A 16724-nucleotide genomic window follows, 5' to 3' on the forward strand; every position below is an offset into this window, starting at 1 on the left:
TACTGAACATATTAATCTGTTGGGTTATGTAAGGCATGCCTTCTCGGTGTATATATATTAGCCAAGATTCTTGAACCATCAGCCATTGTTTGCCTTTATGTGCTTATGTGATTACTCTTCAATGTAGAAGTTAACAGCATAGCCCCAATTCAAGCCATGGTTTTGCTTCCAGAAAGCACAACTCCATCTCCTTGAAGCTACGCAGAGTTTATGCGCTTTGAACTTTTGTTCATTAGCGAGCTAATTGTATTGTTACTCTTGTTTGTTTTTTGTTCATAGTTATAAAACTTGGTTGAATCGTTTACCAAGAGTCTGGATTTGACCAAGTTTCATGTTGAACTATTTTTTTTAAACTAAAATAACATCGTGTCAAGTATTATTAAAAAAAATCAAAAGTTGAGCTAACCTGAGAGTTGATTTATCCAATCCATGACCGGAGCATTAGGGATGAATTAATTAGGTCTTGTAACCATGCTTTTTTTGGTTCCTGCCGCCAATCTTAATGGTTCTGGATTCATATGGCTTTGTAAATTATCCTTTTTAATGTATCCTCAAAAAAGGAACAAAATAACTCAAGTAAAGGAAACGTAAACAGGTAAAATAAGATGGGAAATGAAGAATTTTCCTTCTTTATTACTTTAATCTTCAAAACATAAAAGAATTGACAAATTCGAGAGAGAAAAAATCACACATGCACATATATGCACACTTGAAGACGACGACAACAACAAACCAGGCCTCCAATCGAAACTCGTTGGGGGCGCCTGCACACTTGAAAAAAACAATTCAAGCAAAAAGGGCAAAACTAGTTGAGAGCACTGCAAATCCTCCTTATCTGCCCGGCTGATCCAGTGAGTGGACCGATGTTTCCCATTTTGATCATGGCAGATGCAAAATCAGACCTGAATTTCGCAGGATTCCTGCTGTATTCTGAGACAATGCTGTCCGTGGAGCCTCCATTGAAAAGAACTTGATCTGATTGAAGGAGGCCCTTGTTTCGCATCAAATTCTTGAAGTAATTGTTGTCAAAAGAATTGGGTGTGACTAAATCGAGCGGAGCCAAATTTGCCTGGCCACCAGTACGGGGACAACGTCTCTTGCGAGTGCTGGCGAATCCAGCATCGATATTGCTAGCATTGTAAATCCTGTCACGGAATGTAAAGCATTGAGCTTGTCCTAACGTATGAGAACCTGCACCCGAAAACAAATATATTTTGCATCAGGAATTTAATATTCAAGATACGTTAAGGTATTCTATCAAAGCCATCTTATGTCGGTTACGGGTGCCAACCTGACAATGCAACCATGTCCCTTGCAGTAAGGCCTTTCTTTTGGAAGCGAGATACAAGTCTGTCTAGGCTGTCAAAGAAAGCAGGAAGTTCTGCGTTGGCTAAAGTTCGACTTGCAGTGGTTGAATCTCTTCTTCCAAGCTTCACAGCCCAAGACGGACCACCCACCTGTGATATTTCTTAGAGTAATCATAGATTAGATATATTGATTTGGTAACTTGAAACACTAACAAAAATAAAGAGATGAATTATTACACACACACACACACACTCACGAAGCAGACGCATCTCTTGCGGCCACAGCAATGATATCTGCACAAGATAAGACCACCCACCTGCCACATTTTTTAAAACTAATTAACGATCTTGAATTTGCAACTTGAAACGCAAACAAAAGATAAAGAGGTGGATTCATTATATACTCACATAAGCAGATGCGTCTCTCGCTGCCACAGCAATGATATCCGCGCAAGATACTACTCCAGGACATATCTTCTCTACTTCAGATTTTGCTTTGTCTATGACTTCATAGCCTCGGGCAGAGTTCCTATTTCCTCCTGCAGTCTTTTCACTCTCGATAGAGGAAGTTTCGTTTAACAAGATCGAGGCATCACAGCCCTGAAAGAAAAGAAGGAATAATTCATTGAAGTAAATTGCTAGATCAAAGTTAAATACTAGACTGGAACAATGGCTGACATGTATAGTTTCCAAAATACCTGCACGAAGCAATCATGAAAGTGCAGGCGAATGAGAGACGCCGCCATCCTCCGTTCTCTCGCAATTGCAGTTCTGATGGCTTCTCTGATAGCACTTTCTGCATGAGGACACGACTTGTGGTAAAATGTAGAGGAGAGTTTTGCTTGGCATGCTGTGCTCAAGAAAAACAGCAAAAAAATGAAAGCTGCTGCCGCTTTCACTGCCATTTCTTTGTGTTTTCTCAACCTCGATTGCAACACTAAGTAGTTCTTACACACACAAAATGTCTAGCTAATCCTGCTAGTGTAGTTTAACACAAGATGTTAGGATTGAGAGACTTGGACTTAAGATTGAAAGATGGAGAAGAATACAGGGGAACTCCTCCATTTATAGAGCATGATCATGCACGTTATATTAAGGTTTGTCTGGGTAAAACCTATGCCACGATACAACGTGTATGTATTGTCATGGTCCAATTTTGATGTCTGCATGTCGTTGAGAGTTTCAACTCTAGATTATGATTTAATTAAATAAATAATTTTGTTAAGTGACGTCTATATATGTGCTGTCAAATCATTTTCTTACGTGATTTCTCAAGGCGGCATAAATATTTATTTTCGTTTTAATATGCACGAGGACAATTACGACAAGAGCCGCAAAGCCGTAATCTTAATCTCTCCAACTGATGATTTAAGGATAATTTTTATGATTTGCCCATGTTTTTGCAAGAAAAAAGAGTACTCTTTCTAACAAATGCCTGGAAATTTCTCCCTAAAAATCCAAGCATCCTCGTTTTTGTTTACTCCTTCATAGGTTTTTGTTGAGAAAAATGCCATGAGCATAATACAGTAAACCCAGGAATTCTCAAGGCTAGGCGTGTTCAGAATTATCTCTGTACGAGGCTTTCTAATTTTGAAGGAGTCTTCTAAAATCTAAAGAACAGTATATACATTTAGTTGCAGAGAATTATGAAGTCATCAATTTAGGTCCCTCTCATCCTTATTGGCCCAAGTAAGACCAATTCAACAGTAATTAGTTTCACTATTTCTCGTACTACCAGTACGATAAAAAATGTTATACTTTAGATTTTTGAGAGCATTTATTTGCTGCTAAGGTTAAACCTGTATTTAACTTAGTAATATAGTGATTAAGGTCTGTGTTTTAGTGGGAGCTAAAACTAAGATATACAACTTTGAATTTTCCTGTGTTTTTTTAGCATCAAATTTAATATATATTAATAAAGTGGATAATACTAAAAATAAATTTAAACATAACTTTTCCATATGTACAAATATAGACTTCTAGATACCATTTAATTAGATTTTATAAAAAATAATTTAAAGTACAGAATTATTTTATTTAACAGTATTAGTAATTGCCCCACAATTCACTATTGGCCCACTAACTAGGAAACCCAACAAACCTAATGACCCAATCTCTTTACCTGGTCATTGTTTGGACCTAGGGTTCTTCTAGTGGCATCCAAGTCAAAAGAAATTAGGGAAAAAAAAACTGCAGTGGTAAGATACACAAGGTCAGAGGCCAAGATGTCAACAAATCACCATCTTTCTCTAATTTTAATTTTAATTTTTCATCAAATCATAAATGTTCTTGTTGTCTTTTTTATATATATATTTATTCAATGGAGGACCTTTTTTTATCATTTTAATTTTTCAACAAATCATAAATATTCCTGTTGTCTTATATATATATATATTCAATAAAGGAATTTTTTATTTAAGAAAAGTGGGATGATCCTTCACATTTTATAATTATAACAACTTCAATTTGATTGGGATATTTATTCAGTCAAACTCGGGCAATAGCGGTGTAACCTCAAAAAACTGTTTCAAGATTTTTATTTAAATGAAGTTGATTTATTTTTTCTGAAAGAAAAATTATTTCCAAACAATATTCAAGTGAACTTGATAACTCAAAATGTTAACCTCATAACCCAGATCATCTAACACACTAAATCCCAGGCTAGGTCTTGGATTTCTATTTCATAGTTTTTGTTGCTGGCAAGAAAAAATTGTTCACGATAAGAAGTTTTCATTAATGAATGATTTGCATGCAAGCATCAGAGCTGAATACTTGCTACGCAGTTAATGTGTTTAATCGTCCTCAATAAATGATTCACTGACAGATTATATAAAGAATAATCAAACAAATATATTTATAATTAAATTAATAAAATAAATTTTAATTCAAGAGATGGTCTAGTCACAAGAAACTAGAATAACAATTTAAAAAAAATACTATAACTTTTAATCCAATTATTTAATTACACTTAAATTTTTACAGGAATTTCTAAATGCTATTTTTCCTATAGCAGCCATAATTTTGACAGTTTTTATTATTTTTGTTATTATTTTTGAATTTTCTGTTTATTTCAGATTTTCTGTTTTTTTTCTTTGTAATTTTGATTTGTTTTTTAGTTGAGATAAAGTTTATGATACGTATAACATTTTGTAAATCTTCTAAGAAAAAAAGATATTATTATTATTATTTTAAAGAGAATAAATATGTGAATTTAGAGGCGGTACCTTTAATTCATCAAAATTTGTGTGATGTTTGTTTATTGTTATCTTTAACTTAAATGAACAAGCCTTTCCGTCTTCAATCGTCTATCAATTCCAACAGCCTTAGTTAACCACACATGCAACCTTGATTAGCTAAACTTTTTCTGTGATAAAAACATCGGTTTTTCACTCTGAAAACACATACAAATGGCAGGACAGTGAAGCTTGGAAGAAGGATTCAACCACAGCAAGTCGAACTACCTGCTTTCTTCGAAGGCCTTGGGAGTCTTATATTTCGCTTCCAAACTGCAAGGGACATGGTTGCTTTGTCAGGTTCTCATACTAGAGGACAAGCTCGATACTTTACGTTCCGTGACAGGATAGACTCTGATAACAATATCTATTGTTAGCTTTTTTAAGGCAAAAGATTGGCAGAATAATTTTTATTTGTACTCCCAAACAATTTAAGGGCCAAGAAATACAACTTGATTTGGATTGCGAGTTCGACCATGTTCGTGTATTATATCTTCTAATTTCCTTTAATTCATAGTCTGATTAAATTAAATTAAAGAGAAAACTCTAGGATCATAACACCTCACCATCTGTCTATTTATCTATTTATACTTTGTTAGCTTATTCTATTTAAAATTATTGAAGTACATGAGGCGTCAATCGTCGTGATCTCATCACAAATCCAACGTGATGATCTCCCGCGTAATCTCTTGGAACTTCAGAAACACTAATTGCTTGGACATGAAAGTTTAAACAATAATCTTAGTTATTCTCAATCAACTATATAATTAAGTGTATGAAATAATATTACAAGGAAGACAGTTTTCTAAATTGAATACCATCATCAGGGATGAAACCGCGGATGGACTATATATAATGTATGCAAATATAAGGAACCATCCTCAAACTTTTAGATCTTTGAGAAGGGAACCTCGCAGAAATGAAAAAATAGCATTCCAGCCATTGTCCGAAGGGTGTCCCAGATCAAAAAAGAAAGATGACTCGGGATTCGTGCATACTCCTTCCACCGAGCACATGTAATCAACAATCTTGGAGCAACATGGCTGCAAGGGGTTCTTGTACTCAGTATTTGCTGTGAGAAGTAGGAAGAAGAAAGGTTAATCGAACATTAACTTGAGTTGCATGAAAGAAAAAAAAAAAGTGGTTGAAAAATCATGAAAAAAAATTACCTGCATTCTGTCTGAATTGGTCAATTGCAGAAACCATAGCGTTATAGAGATCAAGAATTACAAATGTGCATTTGTTTCCATCATCAGTTTTCAACTTTTCTACTGCTTTCCGCAATAGCTGGTTGTGAATCATGGCGTTTTCGTTGGATTCTTCATCGCAATTCTGATATGAATTTGGTGGAATTATGTGTACAGGCAAGCATCCTAGAAGTGGTAATGTTGCCACTACAATGTTTTTCACTCCAAGGTGAGCAAGACGTTGTAGGTCTGCAGCAAGCTGGTTTACAAGTCCTTCAGTGAAAGCAGGCAGTCCCTGTAATGTCAAAAAATGCAAAAAATACAAGTTAAAAAGCTACATATTCAACGTAAAAAACACTTGAAAAACTTTGTTTATTAGGGTAACAACTACTCACATCGTTGGAACCTTTTTTGGCCGCAGAATACAATGAATAGTCATTGGCTCCAGTAGAAACCAGAGCAACTGAATTATCAAGGTCACGTTGACTATATTCATTTTCATCGAGTAGCTGTTCAAATTGATCGATCTGGACTGAAAGGCTGTCTTTCGCCCATGTTGAAGGGAAAACACCACTGCCTCCATATGCAAAGTTTAATCCTTGCTGAATATTTTTTGATGTATCTTTCAGTTGATAAGGTGTAGGTGATTCTATTCCCAGAAACGAAGCTGCACATATATATATGTGTGTGTGTGTGTGTGTTAATATGATTTAATAGCTGAAATCTTATAATTGTATTAGAAAAACCACTTCCATACACAGTTATCTAACCCATACGAGTTACTGGTTGGCCGCTCAACCTTCAAATCGGTGAATCAACCGGGCATGTCCCAAAAACAAGTTGTTTGAGATTTTTTAAAATGAAACGATGAAAAAAGAAATAGAAAAAACAATGTTTTGGATAAAAATTTTAAAAGAAATCATTAGAGTTGATTCAACAAAGTTCCACTTGAATTTTGTCAATTACGATTAACTTAAAAGCAAACCCAGCCCAAGATAAGTTCTAGATCGACCTGCCATATTAGACTAGGTTTAATATCTATGGTTTTATATTCTCTCAATTCTAAAGAAAAATAAAAGGAGAAAAAAAGAAAAGTTAGCATAAGAGAGAAGAGTCATTAAGCACCTATATGGTCAGTTAGGACATGTCCATCGGAGGCTCGACCAGTTGGTTTACCGGGAAATGTTATACCGAAGGGTTCTTTCCACGGACCCCTGACATTCTTTGGCCAATTTCCAGTATCAACATAGGAGTCTCCAAAAACAAATAGTTTTGGAGAGCCCTCGGGACAAATTTGAGCTGAAATACCAAAGAAAACAATGAATGGTTAATTATCAGAAAGCACTGATTATGTGTTAATTCAAGACTGTTCATGAAAAATAATATAGGAAAGAAGAAGAAGAAGAAGAAGAAGAAGAAGTCGATCGTCTTACCTGTCGAAATAGCAGCGAGGGAAAAAAGAAGCAAAACAACCAGGAAAATTCCATTACCCTCCATCGAAAAGACAAAAACAAGGAAGGAAAGAAAGAAAGAAAGGAATTTATAAAATTGTAGTTGTTGTGGAGTAATTTAATTTGGTCGTCCTTCTAGGGTTTGTGGAGCCGCCATTTGAGAAAAGAAAGCTGGGCACCAGCATTCTTTAATCTGACATTCCTATTCAACGAGATGAAATCTTAGTTTACCATCTTTTAAAATCTATGAGACAACGAGATGAACTCACTATTAATTTTATTTCCTTTACATGGAGATAATTAATTAGCTAACAAAAAGAATTTACCGTATATCTTAAGTAAAAATTATTATTATTAGTGCTTGATTAATTTAAATTAAATTAGTTCTATATATATACACACACATATATATATATTTGATGAACGAATTGATAAATCTTGCAAAAGCTATATATTAATTTTGTGAGCAGAAAGTTTAGTGTTGCACTTGAGACAACGGTCTTGTAAAGCTCGCAGACATAGCTTTTTGTTATTTCGTTGTTTCAATTAATTTGCCAGCTATAAAACAATAAGAAAAATCAACATTGGCGCCCAAATCTAACGACCCGGCCGCTAGTCCATGTCATTATTTGGACGATTTAACAGTGTTGATGAGGACACAGCGATTACCTCTGATTTTTGTGCCATCCAAGATTTCTTTTCATGGACTATTTGGTTGTTATAGGGGGTGTTGTTCTAGTTATATTTTTAAAGTATTTTTAATTTAAAAATATATTAAAATAATATATTAATTTTTTAAAATCATCGTCTACAAATAAGTAGTTTTGATGTTTTTAAGACTTTTTATTTTAAAAAATAAAATATTTTGAGACCGATGAGGTTAATCTAATAGCTCAAATAATATGATTGGCTTGCGGGCATCATAGTGTTTGGGTGGAACCACCAATTACAGTGTTTTTATATTATTTTTAAATGAAAACCATCAACTAGATTCATGGACTCTTGTGCAAGGAAAACTTGTATCTACATTCAATAAATAAATAAATAAAAAATAAACAATCATATTATTTCTTTAAGAAATAATATTGCCCTAACTGGCTGCGCATTTGGGGGGGGGGGGGGGGGGGGGGTAGGCGAGCTCTCCTACTCGCCACATCCACCATAATAAATAACTGATGATGCCCCACATGTGGACTGCTCAAAACTTTAAGGAAATATAATCCCAAAATATTTGATTGAATTAATCACTATTTAGCTACACTCGTAGAATTAAATGCCCACTTATTTGTTACTTGGAGAATTTTTATTTTTTATTTAAAATTAATATTTTTTTATTTTTTTAAATTATTTTAATGTATTAATATTAAAAATAATTTTTAAAAAATAAAAATTATATTATTTTATAGCAAAATCATTTTAAAAAACATGCATGCTCATGAACGGTAACACAGATCACAACAGCAGGACTCTATCATGAACGGCAACACATGCATGCTCATGAAAAAACTATTTTGGTATTAATATATTAAAATAATTTAAAAACATCAAAATCCTAATAATTTAAAATAAAAAAAATTTAAATTTTTTCAACATTTTTAAAACCCAGTGCAAAACACTATCAAAATAAATAGTTCACACCAACATTCAACGGAGCGTGTAGTCTTTGTTGCTGCAAAACTGGACCTTCAAATAACGAAACTACTTACAAGCAAATCACCCTTCTTCACATTAATGATTCTCTCCTCAACTTTTGAGCAGCCCGGTGTGCCCGATCTCGACGAGGTCGCTCATACAAATAACCCTATTTCCTAGTATGTGCTATCATTCCGATGTCCTGTTGGTCCAGACAATCTCAGTTTCACCATCCTTAATTGTTCCTATCTTGATTGAGGCTCCTAAAAAAATAAATTTTCTCCCAACCAGAAACTTTTTGTGTCAAAACATACTGTCTGAACATAGCATGTGCTGTTGACAATCAGCAAATCAAGAAACAGATCAGAGATTCATGTGTAATGAATGGTTTTCCTACAAACAAGTTGTTGGGAAAATTAGAAACAACCGGATACTAATTTACCCGGATCAATTCAGCAGAATACAATTTACAATTTACAAGTCACAATTCTTTCCCTTTTTGTGCAGTAAAACAAAATCAAACAATGATTAAATATAATGTAAATAATCACAAAATCAACATTAAGATTTTAACGTGAAAAACCCGATGTGGGAAAAACCACAGGACCGTAGTCCACCTAAAAACTTCAACTATCAACAAATAATGGGTTCACAATCATTCTTCCTTAGATTCAACTAAGGGATACAACATATATATATATAATCAAGAACAACTTATTTTCGGATTACAACAAGATTAAAGGAGAATTATTTGAGAAAAACTCACAATACTGACAGCCCTGTTTTCTGTCAAAACGGTCAGCTTTCACATCACCAATCTTCGATCCAACCGTCCAAAATTAAGATCAACGTGTCTAGAAGCTGTTGTCAAAATCTCAACCCGATCCAACGGTGAACGAGCTGGAAATCAAAAAAAAACATAGGCTGCTCTGCTGCCTCTTCTTCTTTTTTTCTCTCTTGATTTTCTTCTTCTCTCTTCTATTTTCAATTCTGCTGCTTTAGGAACCATATTAATTTCAATACCAAGAGATAGCCATCACATGAAAATTAATGTGATGGTCCCACCATCACATGGTGTGGGACAACACACATAACAAGTGTTTACGCATCTCTTTCAAGATGAGCATATCTATTCGATGACTGTTCCAACCGAATGCAAAATAATCTGCTTTCAGAGAATTGCACTAGAATGCATGCATATAGTTGAAAAACCAATTGCGTTAGTAGAAGTAGTTCTTGAAAAAACAAAATAAATTACCTTGCCGAAAGCATTTTTGCTTTTGCAAATGATGTGAAGTTCTTGGCCCTTCGGTGGTACGTCAGAAGCCCATGTGAATCCTTCTTTCCCTTCTGGATATACACTTAGCGTTTTCAATGGACTTGAAGCAAACAGAGGAGGGTTTGTTTCCCTTACAGATATGGAAATACAATGTTACATTTGGCTGCAAAATTATCACCTTCTTCTTAACTAGCTCGAATCTCTGGTGCAGCTCTTCAAAAGCAAAGGGAACTGCAGTGATGCAAGGTGAATTTTTCAAACTTGAAATCTTTTTTTGAAAAAATGGTTGAGCCTTAATGAATTAGTTAATTACAAAAATATTTTAGAATAATGCATAATTAAACATTTCCATGCACAAAAAGAATTCATTTCACTTGTATCGCGATAAATAATGCGGGAAGTGGAAAGCATTGTGTTTCCTGTAATTAAGTAGTGATTGGTATGCTAGACAGTATTAATTGGACTGGATTGTATAAATAGATGTCTTGTTCTATGTTTGGTATGCTTTCGATTAAACTGGACAATTTGGTTTCCCTCTAAAAACAATCATAGGGTGTAATTCATCCACATCTATCAAATATTACCCAATAAAAAAACATCATTAAAATTTGAAACAAAAAATGAAGACAAAGAGGTGCTCATTTTCATGATTGAAGGCATGAATTCAAAGGCAAGGGTTAAATGGGCCATGCATGCATGTTCAAAGGGGACCCAAGTGGAATACTCTGAGACCCGTCATTAAAATTGAAATGCAAAAGTAATCTTGCTATACGCGTTCTTCAATCTTTTGCTTCTCTTGTTCTTGAACAATCAATTCCACTGATTAAAGGCCAAAGGCCTCACGAGTACTAGATAGGATCCAGATGAAAGGGTATGATGAAGACCGTCAAAAGACGAAAATGACAGGCAATGAAAAGAATTTTCTTTATTATTAAGTTATACTTGACAAATTTGAAGAATGAACAATTGATAAAATTATTAAGACATGCCTCTGCACACTTTATTATACTTGACAATTCGAGAAAAACAAATCACACATGCACATGCACACTTGACGACGACGACGACGACAACCAGGCCTCCAATCGAAACTAGTTGGGGGCGTCTGCACACTTGAAAAAAACAATTCAAGGGGAAAAACTAGTTGACAGCACTGCAGATCCTCCTTATCTGCCCGGCTGATCCAGTGAGTGGATTGATGTCACCCATTTTGATCATGGCAGATGCAAAATCAGACCTGAATTTCGCAGGATTCCTGCTGTATTCTGAGACAATGCTGTCTGTGGAGCCTCCATTGAAAAGAACTTGATCTGATTGAAGGAGGCCCTTGTTTCGCATCAAATTCTTGAAGTAATTGTTGTCAAAAGAATTGGGTGTGACTAAATCGAGCGGAGCCAAATTTGCCTGGCCACCAGTACGGGGACAACGTCTCTTGCGAGTGCTGGCGAATCCAGCATCGATATTGCTAGCATTGTAAATCCTGTCACGGAATGTAAAGCATTGAGCTTGTCCTAACGTATGAGAACCTGCACCCGAAAACGAATATATTTAGCATCAGGAATTTAGTATTCAAGATACGTACGTTAAGGTATTCTTATCAAAGCCATCTTATGTGGGTTACGGGTGCCAACCTGACAATGCAACCATGTCCCTTGCAGTAAGGCCTTTCTTTTGGAAGCGAGATACAAGTCTGTCTAGGCTGTCAAAGAAAGCAGGAAGTTCTGCGTTGGCTAAAGTTCGACTTGCAGTGGTTGAATCTCTTCTTCCAAGCTTCACAGCCCAAGACGGACCACCCACCTGTGATATTTCTTAGAGTAATCATAGATTAGATATATTGATTTGGTAACTTGAAACACTAACAAAAATAAAGAGATGAATTATTACACACACACACACACACTCACGAAGCAGACGCATCTCTTGCGGCCACAGCAATGATATCTGCACAAGATACAACACCAGGACATATCTTCTCTACTTTAGATTTTGCTTTATCTATGACTTCATAACCTCTAACAGAGTTATCATTGGCTCCTGCAGTCTTTTCACTCTGAATAGATGAAGTTTCGTCTAATAAAATTGAGGCATCACAACCCTGAAAAAACGAGGAATATAATTCATGAAGAATACGTGCCAGCTCAGAGTTAATAACTAGAGTAGAACAATTGCTGCAGGTTGCAACAGTACCTGAACGAAGCAATCATGAAAGTGTAGACGAATGAGAGACGCCGCCATCCTCCGTTCTCTCGCAATTGCAGTTCTGATGGCAGTTCGAATGGTGCTTTCTGCTTTAGGACATGACTTATCGTAAAATGCAGAGGAGAGTTTTGCTTGGCAAGCTGTGCTCAAGAAAAACAACATAAAAATGAAAGCTGCTGCCACTTTCACTGCCATTTCTTCTTGTTTTCTCAACTGCAACACCAAGTTTTCACACACACAAAAATGTCTAGCTAATTTTGCTAGTGTAGTTGAACACAGGATGATAGAATGGAGAGAGTTAAGATAGAAGATGGAGTAGAATGCATTTGGGAACTCATCCATTTATAGAGGATGCATGATTAAGCTCCTTAATTAACTAAGATTTGTTTCAGTAAAAACTATGCATTTGGGATATCGTGTAAATCATGGTTCAATTTTGATGTCTGCATGTCTGTAAGAGTCTAGACTATGATATAAATTAAAAAAAGAAATTCTGGTAAGTTACTATGTACTATTGTCAAAAGCCAAGTTCCCCGCGAGCCATTTTCTTTCTCTGACATCATTTTCAAGGCGGCATAAATATTTATATTGTCTTAATAAGCGTAACGACAATGGTGACAAGAGAACATGATGTCTATATGCCCTTAGTTTTTCGGCATCTAATGATTGTTTTAAGTAGATAACAAAAGCTTCAAGCAACTCATTTCTTTCAATAGAATTCTTAGCAGCCTCCTCGGATTGCTCTTTCATAGGGTTTGGTCAGCAAAATGCCAAGAGAATAAGTAAACCCATGATTTTTCTCAAGGTTAGGTGTGCTAAGAACTCTCTTAGGTTACGTCTTTTGAAAGAAATGACATTTGAAAGTAGTGAGTCTAGAGGTCGTGGGTCTTGAGCCCTCTATCCTTGCTAGCTCCAGCTGCTAACAATTCTTCACTGAGTAGTTTCCCTCTTATTATACTAGCTCACTAGAAGAATGGCAGAATTTTCAGCGTGTATAGCTTTCGCAGCCGTTGGTCATCAGAACTGATTTTACACAGCAGCTACATGAAATTAATGCTGGCGCCCGTGGTCCTAATTAGAAAAGTTAGACATGTAATTGATTTCTTGCGCTTTTACCACAAAAAAACAAAGGAGAAAAGTCCTTTTCCAGAAGTGATATCTCACGGCGCGTTTGTTAGGCAAAAAGTAGTTTTTTAAAAATTATTTTTTAAAATTTTTTAATATTTATTTATTATCAAAAAATTTAATTAATAAAAAATATTTTCCAGTTAAAGAATATTTTTTAGTCATATTATTTATTGATTATATCAAATTTGATCCTTAAAATTTTTTTATTGCTATATATATTTTATTTTAAATATTGATTTTTTAATTTCATCCCTTAGAATTTATTTTTTATATCAAACTTTGATCCTTATTATTATAATTGTTATTTTATTTTTCCTTATTAATTTTTAATTGAAATTTTTTATCTATCAAATTTAGTTCTCATTCTTTTGATTGCTATTTATTTTATTTGAAATAATTTATGAAATGGTTATTATTATTATTTTAATTTTTTTATCTTTCAATTTTTTTATTTATTAAATTTGATCTCTATCATTTTGATTATCATTTATTTTATTTGAGATAAATTATTAAATTATTTTTTTTCAATTTTATTCTCATTTAATTTTTTTTAATTTGTAAGATTTGTTCCTCATTATTTTAATAAACTTGAAAAAAATAAAACATTAATAAGTATTAGAATGTTTATTTATTAATTCATGTTTATTGATTAATTCTCCCTTCTTTTAATTTTCATTTTTTTTGTTTGTTTTAAATATTGATTGAATTTATATATTATTGTTTTGTGTTTTGATTTCTTATATCTTCAATTTTAATTAAATCTTAGTTTAATTAATTAATATTTTACTTTGTATATAGGGATAATGTGGGTATATTTTACTATGTATTCTTTTTTCAAAAAAAAAATCACTATCACATGATCTTGTACATCCGTATCCTTCTTCCATATGTTGTTTTTTAATCCCTTTTCAAGCAAAAACATCTCTTAACCATGAAATTAAAAAAATTAAAAATTAATGTAAAAAATTGGAATATCTAAAAAAAATTGAAACATGCACCTATAAAAATTTTAAAAAAATTGATCGGAGATCATTCCTCCCATAATATGATTTACATCTTAAGTTTTCATTTCCTTTTTTGTTTTATTTAAAATTTTCAATTTTCTTTCCTTTTTTTCAATTTTATAAATATTGTGAATCTTGTGATGATCAGTATGTCATGTACCTATTTAAAATAAATATTAACAACAATTTAATAGATTATTATAGTAAAGACTTGATTATAAAATTTGTAAGAGTCAGACAATTACTTTTTCACTTTCTTGAAAAGGTCTCACTATAAAAAATAAAAATAAATCATTGGGTTCATCCCCATCTATCAAATATTACCCAGTAAAAAAATATCATTAAAATTTCAAACAAAAAATGAAGACAAAGAGGTACTCATTTTCATGATTGAGGACAGAAATTCAAAGGTAAGGGTTAGTTGGGCCATGCATGCATGTTCAAGAGGGACCCAAGTGGAATACTCTGAGATCCGTCATTAAAATTGAAATGCAAAAATAATCTAGCTATACGAGTTCTTCGATCTTTTGCTTCTCTTGTTCTTGAACAATCAATTCCACTGATTAAAGGCCGAAAGCCTGACGAGTACTAGATAGGATCCAGATGACAGGGTATGATGAAGACCGTCAAAAGAAGAAAATAATAGGCAATCATGAAACGAATTTTCTTTATTATTAAGTTATACTTGACAAATTTGAAGAATGAACAATTGATAAAATTATTAAGACATGCCTCTGCACACTTTATTAAGCGAATGATTTCAAGAAAAAGAAAAACTAGTTGACAGCACTGCAAATCCTCCTTATCTGCCCGGCTGATCCAGTGAGTGGACTGATGTCTCCCATTTTGATCATGGCAGATGCAAAATCAGAGCTGAATTTTGCAGGATTCCTGCTGTATTCTGAGACAATGCTGTCCGTGGAGCCTCCATTGAAAAGAACTTGATCTGATTGAAGGAGGCCCTTGTTTCGCATCAAGTTCTTGAAGTAATTGTTGTCAAAAGAATTGGGGGTGACTAAATCGAGAGGAGCCAAATTTGCCTGGCCACCAGTACGGGGACAACGTCTCTTGCGAGTGCTGGCGAATCCAGCATCGATATTGCTAGCATTGTAAATCCTGTCACGGAATGTAAAGCATTGAGCTTGACCTAACGTATGAGAACCTGCACCCGAAAACGAATATATTTAGCATAAGGAATTTAGTATTCAAGATACGTACGTTAAGGTATTCTTATCAAAGCCATGTTATGTCGGTTACGGGTGCCAACCTGACAATGCAACCATGTCCCTTGCAGTAAGGCCTTTCTGCTGGAAGCGAGAAATAAGCGTCCCCAGGTCGTCAGAGAAGGCAGGCAGTTCTGTGATGGCTAAAGCTGGGCTTGCTGTAGTTGAATCTCTTCTTCCAAGCTTCACCGCCCAAGATGGACCACCCACCTGCCACATTTTTTAAAACTAATTAACGATCTTGAATTTGTAACTTGAAATGCAAACAAAAGATAAAGAGGTGGATTCATCACATAAGCAGATGCGTCTCTTGCTGCCACAGCAATGATATCCGCGCAAGATACTACTCCAGGACATATCTTCTCTACTTCAGATTTTGCTTTGTCTATGACTTCATATCCTCGGGCAGAGTTCCTATTGCCTCCTGCAGTCTTTTCACTCTCGATAGAGGAAGTTTCGTTTAACAAGATCGAGGCATCACAGCCCTGAAAGAAAAGAAGGAATAATTCATTGAAGTAAATTGCTAGATCAAAGTTAAATACTAGACTGGAACAATGGCTGACATGTATAGTTTCCAAAATACCTGCACGAAGCAATCATGAAAGTGCAGGCGAATGAGAGACGCCGCCATCCTCCGTTCTCTCGCAATTGCAGTTCTGATGGCTGCTCGGATAGCACTTTCTGCATGAGGACACGACTTGTGATAAAATTTAGAGGAGAGTTTTGCTTGGCAAGCTGTGCTCAAGAAAAACAGCATAAAAATGAAAGCTGCTGCCGCTTTCACTGCCATTTCTTTGTGTTTTCTCAACCTCGATTGCAACACTAAGTAGTTCTTACACACACAAAATGTCTAGCTAATCCTGCTAGTGTAGTTTAACACAAGATGTTAGGATTGAGAGACTTGGACTTAAGATTGAAAGATGGAGAAGAATACAGGGGAACTCCTCCATTTATAGAGCATGATCATGCACGTTATATTAAGGTTTGTCTGGGTAAAACCTATGCCGCGATACAACGTGCATGTATTGTCATGGTCCAATTTTGATGTCTGCATGTCGTTGAGAGTTTCAACTCTAGATTA

The 16724-nt window shown here is 34.6% G+C and overlaps 3 protein-coding genes and 1 pseudogene across 3 annotated transcripts; all 4 read right to left on the reverse strand.

Annotated features, from left to right (window-relative positions):
* Positions 1 to 694: 694 nt before the first annotated feature.
* Positions 695 to 12678, reverse strand: LOC105125473 (peroxidase 5-like). The gene is made up of 5 exons (XM_011025936.1): positions 12484 to 12678; positions 2006 to 2212; positions 1716 to 1907; positions 1292 to 1457; positions 695 to 1191 (listed from the first exon to the last, which is right to left on the reverse strand). The coding sequence occupies exons 1-5, from the start codon at positions 12628 to 12630 to the stop codon at positions 806 to 808; spliced, it is 1098 nt and encodes a 365-aa protein (XP_011024238.1). The 5' UTR covers positions 12631 to 12678; the 3' UTR covers positions 695 to 805.
* On the reverse strand, positions 4460 to 16544 carry LOC105125472 (lignin-forming anionic peroxidase-like). Its single transcript, XM_011025935.1, has 5 exons — positions 16227 to 16544; positions 15937 to 16128; positions 15688 to 15853; positions 15188 to 15582; positions 4460 to 4479 (listed from the first exon to the last, which is right to left on the reverse strand). Exons 1-4 carry the CDS (start codon positions 16431 to 16433, stop codon positions 15197 to 15199), a joined length of 951 nt encoding a protein of 316 aa, XP_011024237.1. The 5' UTR covers positions 16434 to 16544; the 3' UTR covers positions 4460 to 4479; positions 15188 to 15196.
* LOC105125471 (GDSL esterase/lipase At5g03610-like) lies at positions 5268 to 7367 on the reverse strand. The gene is made up of 5 exons (XM_011025934.1): positions 7161 to 7367; positions 6853 to 7026; positions 6123 to 6394; positions 5710 to 6022; positions 5268 to 5612 (listed from the first exon to the last, which is right to left on the reverse strand). Exons 1-5 carry the CDS (start codon positions 7222 to 7224, stop codon positions 5422 to 5424), a joined length of 1014 nt encoding a protein of 337 aa, XP_011024236.1. The 5' UTR covers positions 7225 to 7367; the 3' UTR covers positions 5268 to 5421.
* LOC105125470 (lignin-forming anionic peroxidase-like) lies at positions 11056 to 12501 on the reverse strand (annotated as a pseudogene).
* Positions 16545 to 16724: the final 180 nt, after the last annotated feature.

This window comes from Populus euphratica, unplaced genomic scaffold, assembly GCF_000495115.2.
Source record: "Populus euphratica unplaced genomic scaffold, PopEup_1.0 scaffold22.1, whole genome shotgun sequence".
Classification (NCBI taxonomy): domain Eukaryota; kingdom Viridiplantae; phylum Streptophyta; class Magnoliopsida; order Malpighiales; family Salicaceae; genus Populus; species Populus euphratica.